This window comes from Ictalurus furcatus, chromosome 12, assembly GCF_023375685.1.
Source record: "Ictalurus furcatus strain D&B chromosome 12, Billie_1.0, whole genome shotgun sequence".
In the NCBI taxonomy this organism is placed as follows: domain Eukaryota; kingdom Metazoa; phylum Chordata; class Actinopteri; order Siluriformes; family Ictaluridae; genus Ictalurus; species Ictalurus furcatus.
In genome coordinates, this window is record NC_071266.1 from 12,895,354 (window position 1) to 12,921,889 (window position 26,536).

At 39.6% G+C, this 26,536-nt stretch overlaps 3 protein-coding genes across 4 annotated transcripts; all 3 read right to left on the bottom strand.

Annotated features, from left to right (window-relative positions):
- Positions 1-1,442: 1,442 nt before the first annotated feature.
- grb2a (growth factor receptor-bound protein 2a) lies at positions 1,443-9,220 on the bottom strand. Of its 2 annotated transcripts, none has more exons than XM_053638485.1 (6): positions 8,980-9,220; positions 5,386-5,537; positions 4,088-4,185; positions 3,790-3,912; positions 2,919-3,087; positions 1,443-2,558 (listed from the first exon to the last, which is right to left on the bottom strand). In XM_053638485.1, exons 2-6 carry the CDS (start codon positions 5,461-5,463, stop codon positions 2,373-2,375), a joined length of 654 nt encoding a protein of 217 aa, XP_053494460.1. In that variant the 5' UTR covers positions 5,464-5,537; positions 8,980-9,220; the 3' UTR covers positions 1,443-2,372. The 2 variants fall into 2 exon arrangements, with proteins under 2 accessions (XP_053494460.1, XP_053494459.1); XM_053638484.1 differs by having other exon boundaries at positions 5,386-5,534; positions 8,980-9,219.
- Positions 9,221-9,797: 577 nt separating this feature from the next.
- Positions 9,798-19,362, bottom strand: cfap52 (cilia and flagella associated protein 52). Its single transcript, XM_053638832.1, has 14 exons — positions 19,163-19,362; positions 18,251-18,450; positions 17,612-17,748; positions 15,602-15,730; positions 14,963-15,062; positions 14,524-14,640; positions 14,238-14,338; positions 12,977-13,147; positions 12,695-12,843; positions 12,387-12,532; positions 11,820-11,971; positions 11,391-11,493; positions 11,090-11,201; positions 9,798-10,901 (listed from the first exon to the last, which is right to left on the bottom strand). The coding sequence occupies exons 1-14, from the start codon at positions 19,221-19,223 to the stop codon at positions 10,726-10,728; spliced, it is 1,854 nt and encodes a 617-aa protein (XP_053494807.1). The 5' UTR covers positions 19,224-19,362; the 3' UTR covers positions 9,798-10,725.
- A 278-nt stretch (positions 19,363-19,640) lies between these two features.
- Positions 19,641-25,634, bottom strand: LOC128615744 (TBC1 domain family member 24-like). Its single transcript, XM_053638061.1, has 7 exons — positions 24,618-25,634; positions 22,366-23,392; positions 21,846-21,998; positions 21,418-21,481; positions 21,145-21,240; positions 20,763-20,958; positions 19,641-20,666 (listed from the first exon to the last, which is right to left on the bottom strand). The coding sequence occupies exons 1-7, from the start codon at positions 24,934-24,936 to the stop codon at positions 20,515-20,517; spliced, it is 2,007 nt and encodes a 668-aa protein (XP_053494036.1). The 5' UTR covers positions 24,937-25,634; the 3' UTR covers positions 19,641-20,514.
- Positions 25,635-26,536: the final 902 nt, after the last annotated feature.

The following is a 26,536-nucleotide window of genomic DNA, read 5'->3' on the forward strand; positions in this document are numbered from 1 at the left end:
AAAAGACAGATAAATTCATCCAAATAAAATATATTTTTAATATATATATATATATATTTCAAAAATACAAATGTATATAAAAAAAATAAAAATAAAAAACAAGAAGAAATTTGGCCACAAACGAGCCAACTGATCAGCAGTGCTCAATGTAAGCAAACAGTGGGATTACAGGAATTTGCCCTGGGCATGTATGTCAAACTGTCTGTGTGTGTGTGTGTGTACACATGGTGTTTGGTATTGTAAGTGTTTGTTGCACATTTTGATGCCTTGGTGACAGGGGTAAGGGGCTCCCACTTAAAGCACTGTGGCTCAAGGCCAGCCATTTTCACCGTCATGATGGATGATAGCGTTCCGTCCAGAGCCAAACTGTTCCTAGTTGTGGATTTACTCAAACCCACCAACTCTCTCTCTGCATCCGTATTACAGTGGGGAAGAACTCAAACCAGTCTGGTAATCTTAGACAGCCTTCCAAATTTGCTCAAACCGGTCACCTTTAAAAATAATGAACCAAGGACGCATAATTACTCTCTCAATTTTTTAAAATTAAGATTAAGTAAATGCCAATTATATATCTCTTACCCTCTTCTTCACTGATGACATAAAATAATAATAATTTAGCTCGAATTTGGCTATATTCCCCAACATCAGCTCTCACTCTCTTTGATCACAGGCAAGTGATTTCATCCAGGAATTATAAAATTATCAAATCTTTTTAATAATAATTATAATAATAATAATAATAATAATAATAATAATAAATGAAGGGGTTACCTACAGCATTCATCGGATCGTAACGAACGTGGTTGAAGCGGGATTACGTAATTTACCCGGAAACGACTAATTCTAATTTTTGATTGGCTGGTTGGTGGCATTTAACTCGAGACAGCTATGAACTCGGCAGAAAACTTAAATAAATCAGGAAACCGAGTGAAGAGCCGCTGTAAATATTACTGCACTGTTACATATCATTATTTCCCCCCAATTATCTCTTATTATGTTTTTTAAATGAGACACAAATTATATTATCATATTGTGGTGTATAAGTCGTGTGAGTGCTCAGTAAACATGAACTAGTTAAGTGTTTAATAATACTCACATCTTCTATCATTTGTAAATGATTATTAACAGTCAAATAGAGTAATTAATTCATCAGATTCACTCTATTTCACGGAAGAAAGCACATTTCAGGATCTGAAATTAAAGTGTAAGTATAAAATGCCAGCAGGGGGCGACATTTCAGAAATTATGTTTCTCTTATTATTGATTACTGTAATGGAGCTTTAATGTTAAGTAAAATAACATTAATAATCATGGGGTGATTGTGATTAAGGATTAAAAATACGGGAATTTATACATACAATTATATGACATCAACAATATATTTACATTTAATAAACGATTAACAGAAATTCATCCCATTGAAAAGTCATAACACACTCAAAAGAAGTAAAAAAATTTTTATTGTGAAGTCTTCTTTTACTATTTTTTCTTCCCTTTTTTTATTTGAGTCAATAAAAGTATATTGTTGTATTTTAATACTGCTGTTCCACTATATGACAGTGCAAAAAAAAAAAGAACTTCCGTATCTGAGCTATAAATATTTCACTTTGATACAAAACAAAATATTAAACTACTAAAATCTCAAGTCAGATGGTACCTTCAAGATCATCAGCCAGGATTTGTACAGTAAACATTACGACATCATTGGCCTCGTGACATCATCTGAGATCATTTTTTCTTTTCTGACAGAATGATAAAGAGACGAACACATCACACGTCTGCTGATCCTGAACCACGAAGGAGTGATTAGTCATGATGCGGTGGCATTAAAACAGCTGTATGTGATGTGTTGTAGTGAAGAAGGGTGTGTGGTTTGGGACACGTCCACACTGACAGCAGGTGATGTGTTGTGATGGAGTAATAATAATGAGTGGGCGTGGCCTGACTCACCTGTTCAATGGCAGTGACATCATCAGAGAGATGGATGTAGGAAGTGACGCATGCTGATGAGACGGTCATTAAAAATTATGTTATTAGTGATTATACAGGAGAAACACACACGCGCGCATACACACACACACTATTCGGAGTTGTGAGCAGAATCACTGCTCGCTTCACGTCCTTTTTTTGTGTATTTCTTTTCTTAGGTTTAGTGCAGAGTGTGTAGTGTAGCAGAAAGTTGCAGCAATTCCCTTCCAACCAATCACACAGCAGAATTCTGCTGAGGTACTCTGTTTCCATGGTGATCCAGTAGGAAGTCCTGATTTGCTTTCCTCACACTCCTGCATTTCCGCTGCTCTGACTGTTTGTGTGTTTGTGTGTGTGATTTTTTAAAAAATGATTATTGTTATTGTCATTACACGTACACGTGTTTACATGTGCTGTGTGACGGGAGTGACGTAGTTCCGAGGGAACATTCCGGTCTGCCCGTGACACGCCCCCTTCCACCAGTTCGGGTCAGAGTTGTCCAGGACCTGCACGAGATCTCCGCGTCGGAACCCGAGCTCGCCGTCCTCCTGAGGGTCGAAATCGAACAGAGCCTGCACGTAGGATGCGTGCTGCAACACACACACACACACACTTTATTAACACCATTTATTACCATTAATCTGAAGGGAATATGAGAAAAACCCTGACTGATGCCTTAGTCAATCTTCTGATTAGAGATGTGCTGTGCATCATCTGTGTGTTAGAATATCCCTAATGCCCTCCCTGCTTCCTACACTCAGGCACTAAACAGTGCACTTACAGACCGTTCTAGAATGTCAAGTTTAGAGTTCGGAACTCCAGAATTATTGATCAGAACATTCTAGAATATCCAGCTCTCGATGATGGTGTTTTTTTATGCATGACCGTCCCCATTCCCGACTCCTCCCACAATATGTGATCTGATGACGAGGGGGCGTGGCCCGGCTCACCTGTGGCACCTGTTCGATGTCACGCAGGAAGATGGGCTGGTTTCGGGAGACGGATGTGGAACGGTGATAATCCACCAGAGAGTTCAGAGAGTTAAACTTCACCACCCACAGGAAGTACTTCCCTGCCCCGTCCCTCAGAACCTTAAAGTGCTGCACGTCGTTCCCGAACCTGAGAGAGAGGGAGTGAGAGAGAAGAGAGACAGAGAGGGAGAGAGAGAGAGAAGAGAGAAAGAGAGACAGAGAAAAAGATGGGGGGAGAGGGAGAGAGAGAACACTTTTGGAATAAAAATGGAATAGATTTGGAACAAAATTAAAAAATGAAATATGGAGAATAAAATCATTAGAAATAAAACAGAATCTAGAAATACAATTAGATCTTTGATACTAAATGTGTTTAGGATGTGAAAGAGCTGGGAACTGAAGTCATTAAAGAATAGGGAATTAAGCATTAAACTCGGAGTAGAATCTAGAACGTAGAATGATTTTCAGACTGAACGTAGAAAATAAAGTCAGTAATTCTGATTCATTTCTAATCAGGATATCAGAATAGAACAGAACTTAAAAAAGAAACAAAATAATAAGATAATAACAAAAAATAGAAATGCAGAATAAATAACAAAAATAAAAACACAAATTAAAATAAATACAAACTTTGGAAAATCCAAATAACTCAGCTTTATAATCCAAATAGCTTTATATTTTAGGACATGAAAATAGAACTGAATTCAGTAAGAAATAAAATGCAGAATTAAGACTGTAATATACTGTGTCTATTACAATATAATAAACAGTAAAAGAACGTAGAAAATAGAATAAGGGAATAGCGGTGAAGTAAAGAATAGAGGTGAGAGTAGAATAATAAAGTGCGTACTTGACGGAGAGAGAGAAATCTCCCGGTGCACTCTCGCTCTCTCGGATGAGAAAAGCTCCATCGTGTCTCTGTTTGTTCAGCATCTCCTCCGCCTTCGCCCGCGGAATCTTCCCATAAAACCACCTGCGTGTGTGTGTGTTTGGGAAAAAGCCACAGACAAACCACACTGAGGTTATAATGAGACACCGTGACATGAGTTTAGAGATTTTGCCGGTGATAACTGATTAGGTTCATTGTTTAATGTTTAATGACTGATGTAGTAAATGTTGCAGTGGTGCAGCGGGCCTCTCGCACTCACGGGTGTGGCTTCATCTCGATGTAGTTTTTGGGGATAAAGCCTTCTTTCCCGTACAGCTCGGCTTTATACCAGTTCTGATCGCATTCTTCATTTAACACCTGAACCATAAACAGAGAGAAGAGCCGAGAATAAACACATTGTTTACAAAAAAACATTCACCTGGCCCTCACGTCCTCTTTACCAATTCTCTCTCACACACACACACACACACACACACACACGTTTGTGAGAAAACACGTTCAGAAAACTGCGTAACGCTCCAGAATTCTTGTTTTGGCTTACATGGGCCACCTGTCAATCATTTTATAAACACGCCCCCAACACACTCCACCTCTCTTTAACTATATTCAGAAAGAAAAATAACATGGCTGAGATCAGTAACTAGGTAGAGTGCACCTGTGTAGTGAGCGAGTGTAGTGAACAGGAAGTGGTTTGGGATTAGGCGGCGCTGGCTGTCGGAGGCACGAATTTTTTTAGCGTCATGACATGTAAAAACAGCTGAGAGAGAAGACCTCAATTAACATAATCCCATTTTCTACATGAGAAAGAGAGAGATGGAGGAGAGAGAGAGACAGAGATGCGGGAGAGAGGGAGAAAGACAGAGAGAGAGAGAGAGAGAGAGAGAGAGAGAGAGAGAGACAGAGAGAGAGAGAGACAGAGAGAGAGAGATGGGGAAAAGATTTATGCAAAACCTGACCCAGTTTCTGTACAAACAAGACACACACACTCACATAATCACATACAAACAAACACACAAACACATATAGTCTCAAAAGAATACACACACACACACACACACACACACACTTTCATATGACCACACACACAAACACAAATACACACTCTCATATGAATACACACAAACATGCACACACATATATATACTCTCACATAAACACACACACACACACTCACAATGAGCTGCAAGCTTTCTTTACCACAGAATAATGAGAGAAGAATAAACATAAATTCTCCTCAGCCTTTCCCTCCCCCTCTTTCTCCCTCTCTCACTTCCCCTCTCTCTCTCCCTCCACCCTCCCTCTCCCTCCCCCTCTTTCCCTCCCTCTCCCTCCCCCTCTTTCCCTCCCTCTCTCACTCCCCCTCTTTCCCTCCCTCCCCCTCTCTCCCTCCCCCTCTCCCTCCCTCCCTCTCACTCCCTCTCTCTCTCTCTCTTTCCTGCCCTTTCTCTCCCTTACTCTCTCTCTCTCCCTCCCTCCCTCCCTCTCGCTATCTCTCTCCTGCCCTCTCTCTCTCCCTTACTCTCCCACCCTCTCTCTCCCTCTCCCTGTGTCTCCCACCTTCAGTATCTCTCCACGTTTGAAGCTCAGCTCATCATCTGCAGTGGCATTGAAGTCGTACTTGGCGATGGCCTCCATCACAGAGGCTCAGACACACGTCACTGGTGTGCTGATCGCGTGCTGGAGGAGTGAATGTTCAGCTTCAGCAGCTGCTGTTAGAAAACAGATAAAAAATAATAAAAACAGACGAGTCGCTTCACACACTGAAAAGCTGCAGTCGGACAATAGTTTCTTTCCTAATGCCATAACAACATTAAACATTTATTCATCTGTTTGAAAGTAGATGACTCTATGTGTTGCTAGGCAACAGCAGCATCCTTCTGTCCACTGTATACAATTTGTCCAACAAGAAGCTCAACTAAAACTAACGTTTATTTATTTACAGTTTTAGTATGCGTCGTTTTATTTTGGGGCCTAAAACTGAGCAAGCGAGGACAATTTTAAACACACCCCCGTACATCCTAACAAACAAACAAATAACTTGGTATACAGGAATTTATTTATTTATTTATTCCGTCCTAAAGTAATGGTGATCCAAATCTGTTGGCATTGTTTACAGTAAATATGATAATGAGAGTTCTGAAGTGTTTAACAGCTGAGGTTTATTTCCATCCTCTCGGGTTTGTTTATTGGAATCTAAATATAACTCTACAGCCGGATTTCTGTAACAATGTCTGCTGTTAAAAGCACTAAAGAAATAAAACAGAACCAAAATAAATTCTTTAAATTATTTCTCATTCCTGATCAGTGGATCATTTTAAAGCAGTCGGATGAATTTAGTGAATATGGAATACAGTTTTGTTGTGACCTCAGGTTAATGATGAGGGTGGGGCTAACATCAAAGCACACACACATACACTGACGCAGGTCGTGTGGTAAAATCGGAGACATATCTCCATTCGCTTTAACGCTGTAAAGAGATACTGCAGTAACAGTTTAAAGATCATATCCTAAAGATTTCAGAAATGTACAGAGTGAAGATATTCCTCAGGAGATAGATACATACATAGACAGACAGACAGATTAACCATAATATCCAGTTTTAGATATTTAGACAACATACATGAAATATTTTTCACAATTTTCACAGTAATTCCTAAATAAATAATCATGTACACTGCACATAAAGCCTTTAAAACTGGAATTTACTACTATTTCTGAAAAACAGAATTTTAATTCATTTAATGTAAACTAAATGAAAAAACAGATTAAATAAGTGGATGAGGTTTCATCACTTCACTTCACAAGACATTCATTAAAGCATCAGGACAAAAAGGGATCATCACATGCTGATGATTCCCTACTATATTTGCCAGTTAGGTCAAATGTCATCAGTCCTTTTGGGTCCCTTTTAAAATGACTAATTTACATGAACAGCAGGAATCTAATTATTGACCTTACTCTGAGTAAGATAATATTGTGATTAAAGTGTTTACATGAGTCGCTTTTAGAATACTCCTTTCATGTACCCGTTTTACATGTTCTAGAACATAGTTCGATTCATAGTTCGAACAGTACACGTCATTACGTCACTGCACCACACCATCCAACATTCCCTCCAGAATTTCACGTAACAACACACAGTTCGTCTTCGTTATGGTACCATATACAGTTTTGGGTGTTTTTATGTAAATTTTTTTACGAACGCTTCAAGCGTGGTTAATTATTTGTCATTCTGTACGTGGTAATTAATGACTGCTTGAAGCCATGGGCTGCATCCCAAACCACATATTTACCTATTGTATAGTAGCCGAGATACATGTATTTCTCCTACTACAGGCCTATAGTAGGAAAGTACGCGGTTTGGGACGCAGCCATGCTCTCTTGTTTGCCGTAAAACAGTTGAGCACTGCCGTGTGTGATTGTGTCCTGTCGCAAAATGTGGTGAAAACTCTCACACGACGTTAATAGTGTGATTAAGGTGTGTACATGTCTGTAATACACGTCCATAATGCGACTAAAACAGTAGTACTCCACATGTCTTAATTCGATTTGTGTTTACTTTGAGAATGACCTTAATCGGATTAAGGTAATTAAAAGTTGATGTTTACATGGTAGTTTCTTAATCAGAGTATTGTCTTAATCGGGTTAATAGTGGATTATTGTTGTCCATGTAAACGCACTGAATGTCTTGAGGATATTACATGTTGGATGGCTAACAATTGTCTGCAGTTAAATCAAATCTTTGGGCTCCCCTACTGTTTCTTCTGCTCTTGAGGCCAAGTTAGGTCCTCTCTCTGTTAAAAAATATTTCAAAAATCTTGGGAGTTATTTTTTAATCAAATTTGCACTTTGAGAAACAAACCAGGGAAGCTTCTTTCATGTAAGATCTACAGCAAAGTTAAAACAGCTTCTCTCTAGAAAAGACCTAGAAACCGTGGTTCATGCTCTTGTTACATCACAGTTGGACTACTGTAATTCTTTTATGTTGGCCTTCCTCAATCTGCCTTATCACACCTGCAGCTTGTGCAAAATGCAGCAGCTAGATTTTTATCAGGGACCAAAAAGAGGGATCATATTTCCCCTACTCTGGCATCTCTTCACTGGCTTCCTGTCAAGTTTAGAATTGATTTTAAATTTGTAATTTATGTATAGAAAGCTCTTTCTGGTTCTGCTCCACAGTACATCACTGACCTTCTTCACCTTTACTCTCCTACTTTGAGCTCATGTAATCAACTTCTTTTATCTGTCCCCTGTTGTACTAAGACAAACGTTGATCGAGCCTTTTCTGTGGTTCGTCCCAAACTTTGGAACAGTCTCCCTTTTCATGTGAGGTCCATCTTTAGCCATTTATAAAATCTTCTCTTAAAACTTTGTTTTATTCTTTGTGTTATAATGTGATGAATTTTAATGTTTTGTACAGCACTTTGGATCAACTTCTGTTGTCTTTAAATGTGCTTTATAAATAAATTTGACTTCACTTCACTTGACAAATTTTTCTATGTCTCAGTTATGGAAATGTGCAGATATGTATAGAGATGTGTAGAGATTTGTAGAAATGTGTAGAGATTTATAGAGATGTGTAGAGATATGTAGGGATATGTATGTGTAGGGCTGTATAGAGAAGTGTAGGGATGTGTAGAAATGTGTAGAGATGTACAGAGATGTGTAGAGATATGTATGTGTAGAGCTGTATAGAGACATGTAGAGATGTGTAGAAATGTATAGAGATGTGTAGAAATGTATAGGGATGTGTAGAAACCTAGAGATGTGTAGAAATGTATAGAGATGTATAGGGATGTGTAGAAACCTAGAGATGTGTAGAAATGTATAGAGACGTGTAGAGATATATAGGGATGTGTAGAAACTTGTAGAGATGTGTAGAAATGTATAGAGACGTGTAGAGATATATAGGGATGTGTAGAAACTTGTAGAGATGTGTAGAAATGTATAGAGACGTGTAGAGATATATAGGGATGTGTAGAAACTTGTAGAGATGTGTAGAAATATATAGAGATGTGTAGAGATATATAGGAATGTATAGAAACTTGTAGAGATGTGTAGAAATGTATAGAAATGTGTAGAAATGTAACAGAAGAAACAGAAAAATCCGCGTTTCTTCATCAGCACTGAGTGAAAAGGAAAAACACTCACCCTGAAATCAGGAGCCTCCGCAAACAAACAGCGCTTTAGATTCACTTCCGGTTGTGTTTTAAACACTGAATGACGACAAACACCGAGTAATGAACACTTCAAGATGGAATATTTATCTCTCTCTATATATTTTTTATCCAAACAGTTTGTGTTGGATTTTTTTGTGCTCGGGAACAGCACGAGCTTCTTTCTGTCTCCGAACCTGTCACTGCCCGAGAGGCTCAATACGCGTGCGTGAACACAGTGCGCCTGCGCGGTGCGTGTCGCCAGGGTACAAGTGCGCATGCGCAAATACGGGGTCGCATTGTACCGTGTGATTCTCCCCCCATGTGTTTGTAATAAAATTATTTTTATTATCTAATTATTATTATTATTATTATTATTATTATTATTATTTATTCCTCTTCTTCTTGTTAACAATATTATTATTATTTAAAAAGAACCTATAATAGCTGACTATCTTTGTTTTTGTTGTCTCCCTATTGTTTTCTCTTAATGTATTTGATTTCTTAACTGTATTGTTTTAAATTTATTTAATTCTGTCAATCGTAATACAGTTTAAACATTTTTGATAGATAGTTTGATAAGAAAATATTTTTTTAAATTTAACTGAATCAGACTGACATCTGGAAGTAACTACCAGAAACAGGAATCACAAACTGGAGATTATATGATGTAATAACAGATATAATCCTGTTTTTTAAATACAAAATAATTTCTGTGACCTGAAATAAAACACTAAAATGATATTAAAAACAAACTAAACTGACAACTAAATGAAAACCTGGAAATGAACTGAAATTAAATTAAAAACACAGTGAATTTTCTTTTTGCATTTATTGAAGCAACATTTGTGCATTTCAGGGAATATCCTGAATTTAAAGAAAAAAGACAACCAAATAAAGGTGATTTCTGATAATTAGACACTGTGTGTGGTGATAAAGAAAAATGGAAAAGACAAATAAAAATAAAAATAAAATCTAACAGGAACTCAAAACTCACACTAAACTAACTAATATTATATGATAAAAGTCAGAAATAATTAAACTCAGGGTGGGTTGCACCAACAAGGATTAAGCTTAAATCTAGATTAAATCAAGGTTTATCTAATAATTCTGTTGCACCAAACTTTAAACCTTGTTTAAAAATAAGCAGGCTTACAATTAAACCATCACATTTCACCTGGATTAAATATAATCTTGTTGCTCAATCACTTTAAACTCAGATTTAAATTTCAGTTAGGGATTAAATTTAAACTTACTTTTGAGGAGGTTTAAATTGTCAAAATGGCAGCACTTATTTGGTGGATTGGAGAAAATGAAAAAGAGTTCCTTGCAGAAATATATTAGAAAATATTATCTTTAGTGCATAACTGTGTGTATGTCCATGTTTTGTCCTGTGGACAAAGTTGTGTGTGCGATTTCTGTGTTTTTGGGTGTGGTCTCAGTGTTTGTGGGTGTCCCTTATGTGTTTGTATGTTTGTGGGTGTGGCTTATGTGTTTGTGGGTGTGGTTTATGTTTATGGGTGTGGTTTATGAGTTTGTGGGTGTGCTTATGTTCATGGGTGTGTTTATGTTTGCAGGTGTGGTTTATATGTTTGTGGGTGTGGTTTATGTTTATGGGTGCGGTTAATGTGTTTGTGGGTGTGCTTATGTTTGTAGGTGTGGTTTATGTATTTGTAGGTGTGCTTATGTTTGTGGGTGTGGTTTATGTGTTTGTAGGTGTGCTTATGTTTGTGGGTGTGGTTTATGTGAGGTGTGGGAATCTCCATCTGAGCACAGCTCCATCTGTGCTGGTGCTGATGATAAATCTGCTGTTGGGACACAAACAGACACTGCTGATGCTGCCGCTGTGGCCGACGCCCACGTGAGTGACATCACCATCAGTGTAACGCCACACCTTCACCAGCTTCTCATCACCACCTGGAGCAGACATGAAGAGATAAGAATGTTTATTTACTAAAACACTTAAAAAAATCCTAATGGCAGTTGTAGCAGACGGGATTAATAGTTTTGTTATTATAACTGGAATAATTAACAGTGATGTTATTACTGCTTTATAGATGTTAATAACACAATGACATGAGACATGTTTTCTCTCTCTGTCTCACCGGTGATGAAATGTCCTCCCTCAGCGCTGATGTCCATGCCGTTAATGGCCCCCGACTGTGAGACCTCTAGCTCTCTAATGGCTGCTCCATCATACACCTCCCAGTAGCCAACCTGACATAAAGGTCAAAGGTCAAAGGTTTATGCATTGACAGAAACCTTTCAATGGTCCAATGATCCCATCCTGTTCCATCCTGTCCTATTATGTCCTTCTGTTTCTCTCTCTCTCTCTCTCTCTCTCTCTCTCTCTCTCTCTGTCTGTCTCTCTCTCACACACACACACACTCTGTCTCTGGGTGGTACCTTCCGGTCCGTTCCGCTGGTGATAATCTGATATTCTTGAGGATGATAGCAGACGCTTTTGCACAGTGTGTTCACCAAAACCATCTGATTTCTCACAAAGCGCCTGGAGACAGAGAGAGACAGAGAGATACAGGTACAGTGAGAGAGAGAGAAAGAGAGACAGAGTGAGAGAGAGAGAGACAGACAGAGTGAGAGAGAGAGAGACAGAGTGAGAGAGAGAGACAGAGGGAGACAGACAGAGAGAGAAAGAGTGACAGCGCGAGAGAGAGACAGACAGGCAGAGTGAGAGAGAGAGTGAGAGAGAGACAGAGTGAGAGAGACAGATAGAGAAAGAGAGACAGAGAGAGATAGAGGGAGAGATAGGTGAGAGAGTATAAATGGTACACATCCTGCAGGAGAGCTTGGTGTGATTTGTGTAGCTGCACTCACACCAGGTCCCAGATGATGCAGGTTCCGTCTGAGCTCGCCGTCACACACTCCTCATCATTACTTTTAATCTTGATGGCGTTGACTGAAGCTTGGTGCTCCTTCATGCTGGCAATAAGTCTGTGTGTGTTCTGCAGGATCTCCCAGACTCGCACCTACACCACCAACGCACAATAACACATCACAGGCCAATACACACATCCATCCATTTTCTGTAACTCTTATCCTACACAGGGTCGTGGAGCCTGGAGCCTACCCCAGGACACTCAGGGCACAAGGCGGGGGACACACTGCACACTAGGTTATGGTATTCCAGGTGACAGCTAGGCGCTTGTTATGGTATTTATTAATAAGGAACTGTGTAAAATAGCAGTAATGCTCTGTATTTACAATTCAAAGTGGAAACATATATTATATCACATCACTTCCTGTTTCCGCCATGTTTCTCCTCAGCAACAGGACGAAACGTACATATGAGAGTTTGGGTGACGCTGAGTGACTCAATCATAGCTGTAATAAAGCATTTCTACAGCAGTAATAGATGAGGAATAATAGCTATATTAACCCCACCTGTCCCTCTCCTCCTCCACTAACGAGGCGTTTGCAGTCGCTGGTGCTCTTTAACGCCGTCACGCCCATACTGTGAGCGTTGGGGATCACCAACATCAGACGGCCACTCTCGGGAGCGAACAGGCGGATTTTCCCATCGTTCCACGCTACACCATTCAACATAAAAAATACACTTTAAACACTTTTACACATTTTTTTTTTTACTTACAATACTGAACTTTTTGATTTCCAGTGGTAGTGTGCACGACAGGTGAGATAAACGCCAGCACATGATCAAACTAGAAGTGTTTAGTCGAGGTGTTTCTCACCGCTGTAGATGCTCCGGCCGTCCCTCATGAAACCCACCGCGTTACACGTCATGTTCGGGACTCGGATCCGTAACAGCTCTTTACTAGACTCTGTGTGCCAAACACGGATATCATCCTGAGAACAAGAGGCGAAGAGTTCCGACGTTCCTCTGAGATAGTGAGACAGAGAGTGAGACAGAGAGTGAGACAGAGAGTGAGACAGATGAAGCAGAATGGTGAAACAGTAATAGTACACGCTCTAGTGGTGATGGTGAGAACTGCAGGTAAATCCCAGTGTCCTACACAGGAAAGGCTGCGTCCCAAACCGCACTGCTGTGGCTGGTGGCAATGAGCTCCGGAGTGAAGTCCGTGTAGCTGAACCTGTAAATCTGAGACGCCTCAGTGCCAACATACACCTGCTGACCTTCACCACGCAGAGCCACGGACGACACGCCGCCCTCCAGCATCACACTCCTGCACACAGACAAGCAGCACATAGAATTCATATACAAAACCAGTAATAATAAAAAAAAATAAGTTACATCTGTCTCACTGTCTTAGTGTCTTACTCTCTCACAATCTCACAGTCTCACTGTCTTAGTGTCTTACTCTCTCACAATCTCACAGTCTCACTGTCTTAGTGTCTTACTCTCTCACAGCCCCACTGTCTTACTCTCTCACAATCTCACAGTCTCACTGTCTTAGTGTCTTACTCACTCACAGTCTCACTGTCTTAGTGTTTTACTCACTCACAGTCTCACTGTCTTAGTGTCTTACTCTCACACAATCTAACAGTCTCACTGTCTCAGTGTCTTACTCTCTCACAATCTCACAGTCTCACTGTCTTAGTGTTTTACTCACTCACAGTCTCACTGTCTTAGTGTCTTACTCACTCACAGTCTCACTGTCTTAGTGTTTTACTCACTCACAGTCTCACTGTCTTAGTGTCTTACTCTCTCACAATCTCACAGTCTCACTGTCTTAGTGTCTTACTCACTCACAGTCTCACTGTCTTAGTGTTTTACTCACTCACAGTCTCACTGTCTTAGTGTCTTACTCTCACACAATCTAACAGTCTCACTGTCTCAGTGTCTTACTCTCTCACAATCTCACAGTCTCACTGTCTTAGTGTCTTACTCTCTCACAATCTCACAGTCTCACTGTCTTACTCTCTCACAATCTCCCTCTTTCACAGTCTCAGTCTCACTGTCTTAGTGTCTTACTATCTTACTCTCACAGTCTCACTGTCTTACTGTCTTACTCTCTCACAGTCTCCCTGTCTCATTCTCTCACAGTCTCACTGTCTTAGTGTCTTACTTTCTTAATCTCTCACAGTCTCCCTGTCTCATGGTATTAGTGTCTTACTGTCTTACTCTCTCACAGTTTCCCTGTCTCACTCTCTCACAGTCTCACAGTCTTAGTGTCTTATTCTCTCGAGTCTCACTGTCTTAGTGTCTTACTCTCTCTCAGTCTCACTATCTTAGTGTCTTTCTTTCTCACAGTCTCACTGTCTCACAATTTCAACCCCTCAGTGCCTCACTGTTTCACTCTCTAACTGTCTCACTTGATGATTTTGAAGTTCGTCACGGAGCAGAGGCTGAAAGTTCCGTCTCCTGATCCCACCAACAAATCTCCTGTCTTCAACATCTTTAAAGCATTTACACCCTACAGTACACACACACACACACACACACACACACACACACACACACACACACACACCCCATCACTGTTTGAGATCTATTAAACAACATAAAAATGAACAATATGAATTCATCACATTAAAGCCGTTTAAATGCATTAACACGGGCGAGTTAATTCCGTTTAATGCGCTTTATTTTCACGCTCACTTTGCTGAATTTGTGCTTCACTGGACCACAGCTGTTCAGCAGGCGACTCTTCAGGTTCACTTTGAGGATGTCTCCGCTCGTGGTGCCGCAGTAAAAGAAAGCGTCGTCCTCTGGGATCTTTACAGAACAAAATGTGCATTCTGATTCGTCAGAAGGTGTTGATTAATTCTCTAGAACAGCAGCTCTGACAGTAGTGCAGGTTTATATTAATGCTCTTGCTCTGATATCTTATCATTTCTATAGTAACAGCTCGCTCACAGTGACTTGTAAAGCAGACCCTGGAACTAACAGGAACTAACTTCTACAACTTCCATAATATAACTACAAATGGATAAAACGGATCAATAATATTGGGGAACACAGCCAAAGAACATATATTCATATAAATGATTAAAATAAATTATTAGGACACGTTGTAATATAATAAAACTCCTCTGACCTCTATGTACTTAATAACCCTCTTTAACTGCCCTGTCTGACACTCAGTGGGGCGAATCTTCCTGTTGGGGAGGTCGAGCTCCCACACACGGAGCGTACCACTGCAGGGACAAACAGGGGAAACAAAATTTTAAATTCAACACTTACATTACTAATGGACACTTTTACAGACCACATGATCAACATCTGGGTGAATTAAATCAGTTCTGATCAATCTGAGATTACAAACACAAATGTACTGAACTGTAAAAACTATGTTTATATTCTTTAATTAGTCTTTAGGATGAGCTTTTTGCCAGGAATAAAATTCCCGCCTCAAGAATTTCCCTCCTTACGTGAAATTTAATGGATCACTCAGGACTTGTTCAGTGTTGCTTCTTTAGTTTCTGCCCTGGAGCTACGATGTTAATGTAGCTAACAAGTCATGACACTGTATAGCCTCCAGTTTAAGAAAAAAAAATTACTGTGTTTAAGAAAAACTAAAAGGTACAAATCAAACATCAACTTTATCAATCGAATCAACATGCAAGTCCTGCCTACAGACTTTAAGCCACGCCCCCTACCAGAACGCATGTGCAAATGGCACATTGTTATGGTTATTTTTTTTCTGAACTTGTCGGTGTGTGTAGACGACTCTTACTCTCCGGCTGAGATGAAGACGTCATCACTGAGGTTGCAGTAGCTGATGGTGAGACAGTGACCTGCGCTGTGAGCCGACGCCGGACTCCCACAGATCGCCTCCTTCTTCTCCAAGCTCCACACCACGATACTGAACACACACCACACATACTCACATCATATACTATATATAATAGAACACACCCACAACAATTAGACACACATGACTTTTCATACTTGTTACAGAATTGAGCTTCATGTTGGAAAAAATTTGCATTGCACTCAGAATGAGAAGGTTTTATTCAACAAGTGGACAAAGGATGTGTCCTAGTGTTGGAGTCAACGACAGACAGTCAATTCACACAATATACTGTACTTATACACAGTGGGTCGTATTCAGAGACAGTAACATACATCCAAACGTTACGTCAGTATTTACGTGAGGAAATCTGTGCTTAATCAATTCAATTCAATTTTATTTGTATAGCGCTTTTAACAATGGATATTATCACAAAGCAGCTTTACAGAAACATATAACACAGGATACGGATTTTAAGTGTGTGAATTTATCCCTATTGAGCGAGCCGGTGGCGACGGTGGCAAGGAAAAACTCCGTAAGATGATATGAGGAAGAGAGCTTGAGAGGAACCAGCCTCAGAAGGAAACCCATCCTCATCTGGGTAATAACGGATAGTGTGAAAGTAAAAAAAAGCTCATTATGGTTTTAACATGAAATTTGTTTGTTGAACTAGTCCTCTGTTCACTAAAGGAGAGCTGAGTGCAAAATTGTATGTGGTAATTGCAGTTCAAGAGATACCATCCTAAGCAATCTCCAGACTGTAGCCTCCTAATGGAGTTTGCTAACTCAAATCACCTAAGAGGATTTTTCTACAAGATATTAACATAAGGTCATAAAATCATAACATGTGCGAGGTATATAATCTACAAAACTAACCCAATTACATCGTCATTACATAACCACATCGGATCTAATTTTCGCTGTAGCAGCAAAACTACTTACATTTTGACAACTAGAAATGTCCTGAGTAACTCTGTGACACTGTCAGTGTTGAAATTCACTATATTTGATTTGTTGAATGAATAAAATAAAGCCAGTATGTGTGTGTGTGTGTAAATTCGATGCGCTGTCTTGTAAAGAAAACGTGTCCACGGTGTGAAGGACAAACTGACCGAGCGCTCATCTGCTACGCTTACAGGGAAACTTTAACTTCATTCATCATTTTATCCATAAAATATTCACTGCTCCAGATACGTGATGTCTCTGATGAAGACTCGTCTCCTCCCTTGTCCTCCGTGTGGAAAAGATAAAAACTTTTCATGCACTTTAAAGTGATGATTGTCATATCACAGTAAACCAATGACTACATTTCCCATCCTGCACTGTGGCCTACAAATATGGCTGCCATGGACCGCAATTCCCAGAACATTCACCTTCATTGTAATCACTCACACCTGCATCCAATCTCACACACAATCACACCACACATAAAATAGACTGTTCGAACACAAAGTGTTTGTGAAGTATACGCTCAGTTGTGTTTCCCAAGCCTTGATACCGTGTTTGTTTATTCTGGTTTTGACCTTGTTCACGTTTATGACCTTGTCTCTTTGCCTTGCATAGTTGGACTGTTTGCCTGATCGATTAATCCTTGCCTGCCTATGTACCATAATTTCTGCCTGATCCTTTGAAATTATTGGACTTCTTGTTGTTTTATTAAACTGCCATACCTGCATTTGCTTCTGTCTGCACCTCGATTACATGACAATGATATTATTCATTAATGAATAGTGTTATATTTCTGTATTTAATATTGGCCTTGAGTAGTGTGTATGTGTGAGTGTAGTTACAGTGAAATCATACATTTCAGCATGACATATTGTGGATATATTAATCTGAGGTCTGAACACTGATGAGTGTAATTTCAGAATTAAATCCTGACTGCACACAATATACAATGATTTACACAATAGACAGTAATTTACGATGAACAGACACAGGATGTAACTTCACCTGCCGTCATCTTGTCCTCCCAGAGACACCAGGTATTTCTCATTCGGAGAGAAAGCAAGCGCTTCGACTTTGGCTTTGTGGAGGATGAGCCGAGCGTGAATGTCTCTTTTAGCGTAATCCCAGATGATTACATCAGCCTGAGGAAAGATGTATTAAAATAAATCTGAAAAAGGTTTAGCATTAATGTCATGCTGGAGCGTCACCACTGACACAGTAAAACTTCCTTTAAAATACGCAAAAAAATTGTTTAAAGCTAGCCATTGAGAGATGAGAATCTGAGAACATGTTTCTGATAAATTAAGAAAGGGACAATGGTAATAGTAAAAACCACTGCGGTCTCTAAATGTTCTGTGTTATTACAGTATGCTTGTTTCTTTATATCACCTTTATTATTTAAAACAAAAATTAAATCTAATATCGACAAACACATGATTTGAAAAAATTGCATTAGCAAAAAGTAGCATCAAAAAAGCAAATAGTGGATTAATAATTAATATTCATTTTTATATAATAATAATAATAATCATACTACTATGACTACTACTAATAATAATAATGTTAGATAATACATAAATAAATAAATAATTCTGCACTCCAAGTTGGATTTCTCCAGGGTTTTATTAAGGATTAGATGTGTACCTTAAAGCCCATGAAGGTGACCTGTCCTGAAGCAATGTACGTCCCACTCCTGGACACAGAGACGCAGGAGACATTGTTGGTGTGTCCGTGGAGGAAGTCCTGCTTCCAGTCCCTCAGGTTCTTAATGATCAGCGTGCAGCCGAGCGGGTAGATCAGATGCTCTCGGTCCGGGTGAACTTGCAGTCCAGAGAACACATGACCTGAAAGAGAAAACAAAAGCACGCTGATATGCTTTTAAAGCTTCAGGTTCAATCCTGAGCTTGGGTTACTGTCTTTCCGGGTAGTCATGTGTGCTCCACATGTTCGTGTGGAGTTTCCTCCGAGTTCTCCGGTTTCCTCCCACCTCACAAAGACATCCGGGTAGATCGGTGACTCTAAATTGGCCCCAAGGTGTGAATAAGTGTGTGTGCATGGTGATGAAATAAAATTTAAAAAGATCCCTGGGTTAAAGATCTTCCTTGCTGAAAAAAACCCCACTAGAATCTCTCATAGAATTTATAATGGTTTTAATGATTATAATGAGAATTGTATTGGTTTTAATAGAAACTGTAATGGTCCCTGTGGGTCTCTACTGGTAATATGTTGCCTTCTATTGGTGGAATGTTGTGTAGTGGATACCATTAAGGACCAGTAGAACACCTTTGACATTTGGTAATGGTTTTAATGATTAACAGCTGATGGTTTGTAATGGTATTTGTAGTGGAAACCATTTGCATGGGTTTTATTGTTTCTTATTCAGCAGGGTTAACTCCATCTAGAACCTTCTTTGAGAAAGAAACACTTTATTATTATTATTGTCTTCTACACAAAACCTTAAATAATTGAGTTAATTCTTACAACCTTCACTGTGTGCGTGTGTGTGCGTGTGTGTGTGTGTGCTCTCTCCAGTAAAGTTCTAATATCAGCGCTTACCGTTGAACCCAATAACGGCTTCGAGTTGTAGTTTCAAAACCTCCTGCGCTTCTGCTGCCATCAGAGAATCTCACAATAGAACAACAAACTCACAAACAAACAAAATGCACGAAATGGAAAAGTCTATAAACCCGAGGATCCGCAGCAACCGAGCAAAACTACGACAGTGTTTATAGCCGTAACTACGCGACGGCGTTGACGTCATCACCCGCGACAAACATTTTCAGTGTATTAACGTAACTTAAAAAATTATTTAATTGAAAACCTTTATTAGATAAAACATGAAGATATAAAGATAAAGATTTTAATTTTAATGAGTAATTAATATTATATATATTCTTATTATTTACACCGTCTATTTTACTTTCAATCAATAAACTAAATAATACTCCCTGCATTGTTTTTTTAGTATATAAGCTATGTACAAAAAAGATCATAAAAAGAAACTAATGTGGTCTATAAATGATAGCATGTTATTATAGCATGATGTTTTTATACCACCTGGATTATTAAAAAGCAAGCAAGCAAACAAATCAATGTGACACCGACAGATACTTGTTTGTAAAGAACAAAAACAGATAGATAGATAGATAGATAGAGGGACAGGAAATAAAATGCAGGAAGACATAACTAATGCACAGAGTGATCAGAAGCATCACAATATACAGAGACACAGAGTTTTTAAATGCCCTATTTTTATTCATTGTGTATAAAGTCAGTACAAGTAGTAAAAAAGAAGGCTCAGACAACACAATAATACAATACGAGCACAGTTGCACAAAACAGTTATGATATAATTGCATTTGTGTTTTATTGATGAAATCAGATGATGTCTGAGTAAAAGAAAACAACAACACAGAAATGGTCAGTGTTATAGTGATTAATTTCACAGGCCATCCATAATAATAATAATAATAATAATAATAATAATAATAATATCAGCCTATCCCAGGGTGCCTGATGCACCCTGGGATAGGCTCCAGGTTCCCCGTGAGCCTGAAGAAAGAATAAGCGGTAGAAGATGGATGGATGGGATGGATAATAATAATAGCCGGCACCCTGTCCAGGGTGTACCCCGCCTTGTGCCCGACGAACCCTGGGATAGGCTCCAGGTTCCCCGTGACCCTGAAGATTAAGCGGTATAGAAGATGGATGGATGGATAATAGCAGGGTGTATTTCCACTCCACTACATGTTCACTAGAGAAAACAAACTCTCTATAAATAAGTTACACACGACCTTCACAGATCATAAAACATGTTCCGAATAAATTAGCATCAACTTTTGTGAGTGTGAGTGTGTGCGTGTGCACGTGCGTGTGTGTGTGTGTGTATGTGTGTGGGTGTGCACTCTTTAAAATGGACCATACTGAATTCCCCAAACTTCCAGACTCTGGATCTTGAATTTGCCCCTGCAGAGGACAGGACTGTCGAAAGTGTTGCAGCGTTCAGACTGTCCTGCTGTGAGACCCGTGCCGAGACACAGGGCATGTCCACCATCTCCACCTGACACACACACACACACCATCACAATGATAAATAAGTTAGACAAGACAGGTAGCTGTGAAGACAGACAGACAGACAAGCAGACAGACAGCTCACCAATAAATAACATCTCATCATCTCCGCTCAAGAAGCGAGGGGTCACAGCGGGGCAGGTGGTGCAGTATGATGTCATCACGTCACAGGAAGTGGAAGCTGAGGAAGATGAAGGGGAGGATGTAGAGGATTCCTTTATTCCTGTCATCCCTGAGATGTGCAGCACAGTTTTCTGGTATCGCTCCATTGCTGGCCTCAGCTGAAAGAGTCATGTTTGTCATTTTTAAATATATATACTGTACACATAAACACCCACGCACACACACACACACGCACGCACACACACACACACTTATGCTCAGAACTTTACATCTCATTATTACATCACTTCCTGTACTGTGCAGTCTTAATCCTAATGTTTAGATGTTTTCCTAATGTTTCTTACTGTGAAGACGAAACACTCTCCAGTGCCAAAAAACTGCAGCTCCGCCCCCTCACGCCTCCTCAGAGTCCAATCTGAAGACAAAAATGCTCCACATACCTGAGACAGACAGACAGACAGATAGACAGACAGGCAGAAAGATATTACAGGAGTGTGGTTTGGGACACATCCTTATGGTGGTGCTCTGTCAATGTTCCCTCGCACCAAACACACCAAGCAAAACTAAACATGTCTGTGTGATAAATACAGTGTCTTCTGATCTGATCTGATACTCACCTCCTCGTCCACCGTTTTCAGGAGCAGCACCGTTGGCTCGTGGCCTTCAACATGAGCATAAAACCTGAAAATAAAATTCATTTAAAATAAAGAAATTACAGTGGTCTGAGAGATGTACATAATATATATATATAAACACTGAAAATGTCACAAAATACAGAAAATGGGGTAGTATTTTCATTTTTTCTGTGAAAGCCATAAGATGTTGATGCTGCAACACATGCCACATTTTTACATCACTGTATTTTTATCCTGTTCAAAACTAAGCTGATTGTTTTAATGACTAATATACAGTTATTGATTAAAGGAATATAATTAAACTCATTTAATATAAACCAAACATGCCAAACTACATATTACATGGATATATTATTTCAAAATAGCTTTTGGTCATGATGGAGAAGGAGGGGAGATGGGTAGTGGCGTACGCTGTGAGGTCTCCGCCGTGTTCTTCAGTGCTGTAGAGGCGTTCTGGGCTGAAGAGAGAGAAGCGCTCAGGAATCCAGGCCCACACCACTCGCATCTCTGTCTCCGACACCACAGTGGAGCGAACACGTCCCAAATCCAAACAGCCCAAACAGCTGGAGAGAAACACACACACACACACACACACACACACACACAAAGCCCTTTATTAATATATGGCACACGTTAGAAACTAGGACTAAGAACCCGGAAACAAGGGCAAAAAAACTGGGAACATGAAACCACCAGGAAATCGAGAAAAACAGGAAATGTCTTGAAAAAGACTAAATTATGCAACTAGACAGGATGTGACCGTTCCTATTTATTCTTCTCAAAAGATCTGTGTTTAGAATCCCTCATTTAATTCATAGTCACTCGTATTTTAGTATCATACATGATATCAGTTGAGTAATAAGCTCTTTAGAGCATGTAGTTCCCATACATTTGGTTGTGGCATTCTTTATTTACATAAAAGCTCCTCACCTCTTGTGCTCGATCCCTTTCTGTATTAGCGCTTGTTTGTTAGCGTTGTAGAGGAAGTTAAGCTCCTTGCGTGTAGGCAGCTGGATGCTAAAGGCTCTCTGAAGCAGAGCATCAGTGCTACTGTGACGGCTCACGTTCTCCACGAAGCTCTTCATGTCCTGCTTGAAATCTTCTACATGGGCCACTCGAGAACTCACCGAGACCTTGTAGAGGCTGAGCAGCGCTAAAGCTACGCGGTACAGAACCTTGTAGCCCTCAACCAGGTAGACATCCAGGACTCGGACGGCGTAGATGAAAGGTAGGTCGGCGAAAATCCACATGATCCAGTCTGAGTAGAACTCAAAGAGGCTCTGATGGGAGCTTGCGATTAGTTTACGGATTCCACGGCAGTACTTGTTGGCTAAGTCACCAAAGGTCATGCAGGATGCATGGGTGGTAACAAAGTTCTGATCGATATAGCGCTTTTGTGGATCTGTGTATCTCACCAGAGAGCAGATGCTGTGGAAGCACTGAGCCTCGTCCTCACTGTAGTGAAGCAGCAAAGACACCAGAGCCGGCAAAATGGGGCAAAAGGTCATTTCTGGGAATTTCTCGCTCACACACAGGAGGATCATCTTCACCGAGTTCAGGCCGGATTTGTTTAGGCAGTAGCGAGGGATCTCACCATCTTTCATGAATTTGGGGAAAGGATGCGTGCTCCTCCCGTGCTCCTGGAATATCCTGCCTGCCAGGTAGTGATACATCTCGGAGTCCTCTGCACTGGAAGTGCACTCGATGCGGTGTATGAGGTGTTGGTAAGATTTGGCCTGCAATGTGTGCTGCGTCACCCAGAATCCCGAGCGTGCCATCTCTTTTAGCTCAGAAGGATCACTGATGAGAACTTTCTGGAAGCGAGAGGCGGCTTCGGGGTGGATTTTCTCCCAGTCCACGTAGTGACCATATTTCATGCCAGTACACGAGCTGATTTCCCAGCTGTCCGGCTCGGTGATGGTCAACATTGGGATGTTTTTAGGGTTTCCTCTTGTACCTACGAGACAATAAAACTGAATGAGTAAAAATTGTGGACCAAAAACTCTAAATGCACCTCCAAGAACATTCTTCATTTTTAGTTAGTTACAGTTACATTAACATTTACAAAGAGCTGTCCATAGTATTGGGGGGGATCTCTTCAACCACCACTAGTGTGTAGCATCCACCTGGATGATGGCAGCCATAGTGCGCCAGAACGCCCACCACACACCAGCTATTAGTGGAGAGGAGAGAGTGATGAAAACAATTCTTTTACAATAAGATGACCACACGTTTAACATCTCATCTTAAAGACAGTACTGTTTTCACAGTATAGTGTCTCTGTCACTATACAGAGGTATTAGGCCCCCACACAGAACACAGGGTGAGCACCCCCTGCTGGCCTCACTAATACACCTTCAAGCAACAACCTTAATTTTCCCCAAGAGGTCTCCCATTCAGGGAGTGCGCAGGCTAAACCTTGCTTCGCTTCAGTAGGAAGCCAGGTGAGAACTGCAGGGAGACATGGCTCTGGCCACTACAAATTAAAGCCAAAAAATGTGTCCAGGTGTTCCAGGCGTTCCAGGTGTTTCAATAAAATATATGGATTCATAACAAAAGACAAACTGAACAGAAATTTCCGATTTCAGATTTCACACTGGATCTGTCTTAGTGTTTAATAGCTAATAAATTTTTCTTAAATGCATTCTGTTCCTTGAAGGCACTTTTTAAAAAATATTTATCTTTCTCCAAATGTAATCATTCCCACCCCATCCTAGCTTTGGTCAAACACTAGCCTGCGACTAGCCAACCTGGTATCATGAAGATTTGTGTATATTATACAAAAAGCCATTATTCATTCATCGTAATTTCCGAATGGAAACCAACGATTAAAAAAATAAAAACACCTCCTTCAGTAAGAGAAGACAAAACTAAAATCAAACCAAACAAGAGCTTGATACAAAATACATACTCTTTCCATTTACAAACTTGTGAAACTTTTATGGATTTATAGATTATTTATTGGCTGATGTCAGAGCAACAGAGGAAAAAGTAAACAAGAACTTATCTGCTACTTCAGTTGTCTTCCATATGAATAAATGTAACAGTCTTGAATTGTCAAATTAGATTTTTATTCTTTGGTGGGAACAAAAGTTTGGACCCACACTGGCACTCTGAGACTACATTTCCTTCAGTGTGGTAGGTTAATGATTTCTAAGAAGGAGACAGAGAGAGGAACTTACCTCCATGATCTTTACTCAGATGTTTGTTTATTCCTGCTGTGGATCTTTTCGGTGGCGCTTTGGTGTGAACGTCTCCTTTGTTGTTTAGTTTCCCAGCGTCTGCCTGAAAAACTTGCTGGTCTTCGCTGTTTTCTTTTTTATCCAACATGTAGAAGGATCTGGACCGAGGTCTGAGGAAGTTTCTTTGGTACTCGATCAAATCTGGTGGCTCAAAAAGGGAACAAGAACGATGCCTTTGACAGCCATCTGACCCGCTCGCCCTCTGCAACTCCACTGGACCAAAGCTGGAAAAATCGAAGCTTGGAGAAACCTGGAGCATTTCTCCAGCAGTTGAAGAACAGTTTGGAAGTGTTTAGGAAGAGTTCAAAGAGTTTGAAAATTTTCTGAAATGTTCAGAAAAGTTCAGCTCAGAAATTGAAGAAGATTTAGAAAAGCAGGGAAAGTTTAAAAGTTGGTGAATTTGGAAATTGGTCATAAACCTGAAGTATATTTGTGTCAAGACACTAAGAATGATGAAGAAAGAGTTTAGAGGTTTTTAAGATTTTTTAAAATGACTTACAAGCAACATAAGAAGTCAAGATGGCCTTTTTTGAAAGGCTTTGAAAAACTTTAGAGTATTCAAAAGAAATGAGAAGAATTCAGAAGAGTGCAGGTGATTTATAAAGTCTCTGCAGGTCTGATCTTCATTCGAGTGTTTTGCTCCGGCTGTATGTGACCACAGCGGTCAGCTGATTTATGTAGATGACTTGTGTAACAGCTTTAAGTGTGTGGTGGAAAATTCCAAACTCTTCCATTAAGCATGTGAGATGGCTACCTGTGTTTATGGGAGAAACACATGGCGTTTAGCAGGAAAAATACAGGCTTTTGAGATTACAAAACAAATACTACTCGCATTGTTAGCAAGCATACATCAAAGCATAAAATAAATCAACACTCATATGTCTCCAGAGTGACATATATTATTACTGTGAAGATTTGTATGGCTATCCACTGCATGTGTGTGTATGAACTGTCCATGCTGATACTGAACACAAGTTCGCCTACATTGATTAAGCCTATAAAACTGTGAAGTTATAAATGTAAGTGTCCTTATTCAATGTCATTATTAATCACATAAAACTGTGGTTTCGGTAAATGAAACAAATGACATGAAAATGAATTCAGCACAAATAAACCCAAAATCTACTCAATAGTTTCATGTTTAAAAGTTCATCAGTTTGTTTTCATGCAAACACACATGTGTGTCATCATGAAACATACACATGCATGACATCTGAGTGGGGCTGAAGTCATTCAGTGATGAAGAGGATTGTTATGGTCATATTGGACAAAGGTCACTATGCTTTGTGTTCATAAAATAGCTGTGTACTTGTGAGCATTGTTCAGTTTCCCCTTTACATAGTACAGCTGAATGATTATTATTACAACATGATTAAATTAGTACAGTGCCTGATGGCTGGTTTAATGTGTCACTTCATTCAGGCTGAGCAATATGACATTATCACTGTGTATATGCAGTAACTATGTTTTATATTTATAGTGATAAAGTTTCTTAAATGTCAGAGCATCCATCAGAATTTACTTACACAAAACATTGTTTTGTTACAAAACACAATCTTTTGCTTAAGATAAGATTAACCCTCTGTGGCCAGTTCATTCCTATCAATAATAAGCTAAGAACGATCCTAGTTAATATACTAATTATTTTTTTCTTTATTCTTTTGTTTTATTCTTATCAATATTTATTAAATAAGATGTGCCATTTTGCTCATTTTATTATTTGGTAAATAGTAAAACACTGCTGTATTTTTATTTAATAACATATACTAATCTATGACATTTTATTAGCAAAACACTATTAGCCTACTTTTGCCAGTGCTAAAATACGCTAAATAACGATAGGATTAGTGTGATAATAT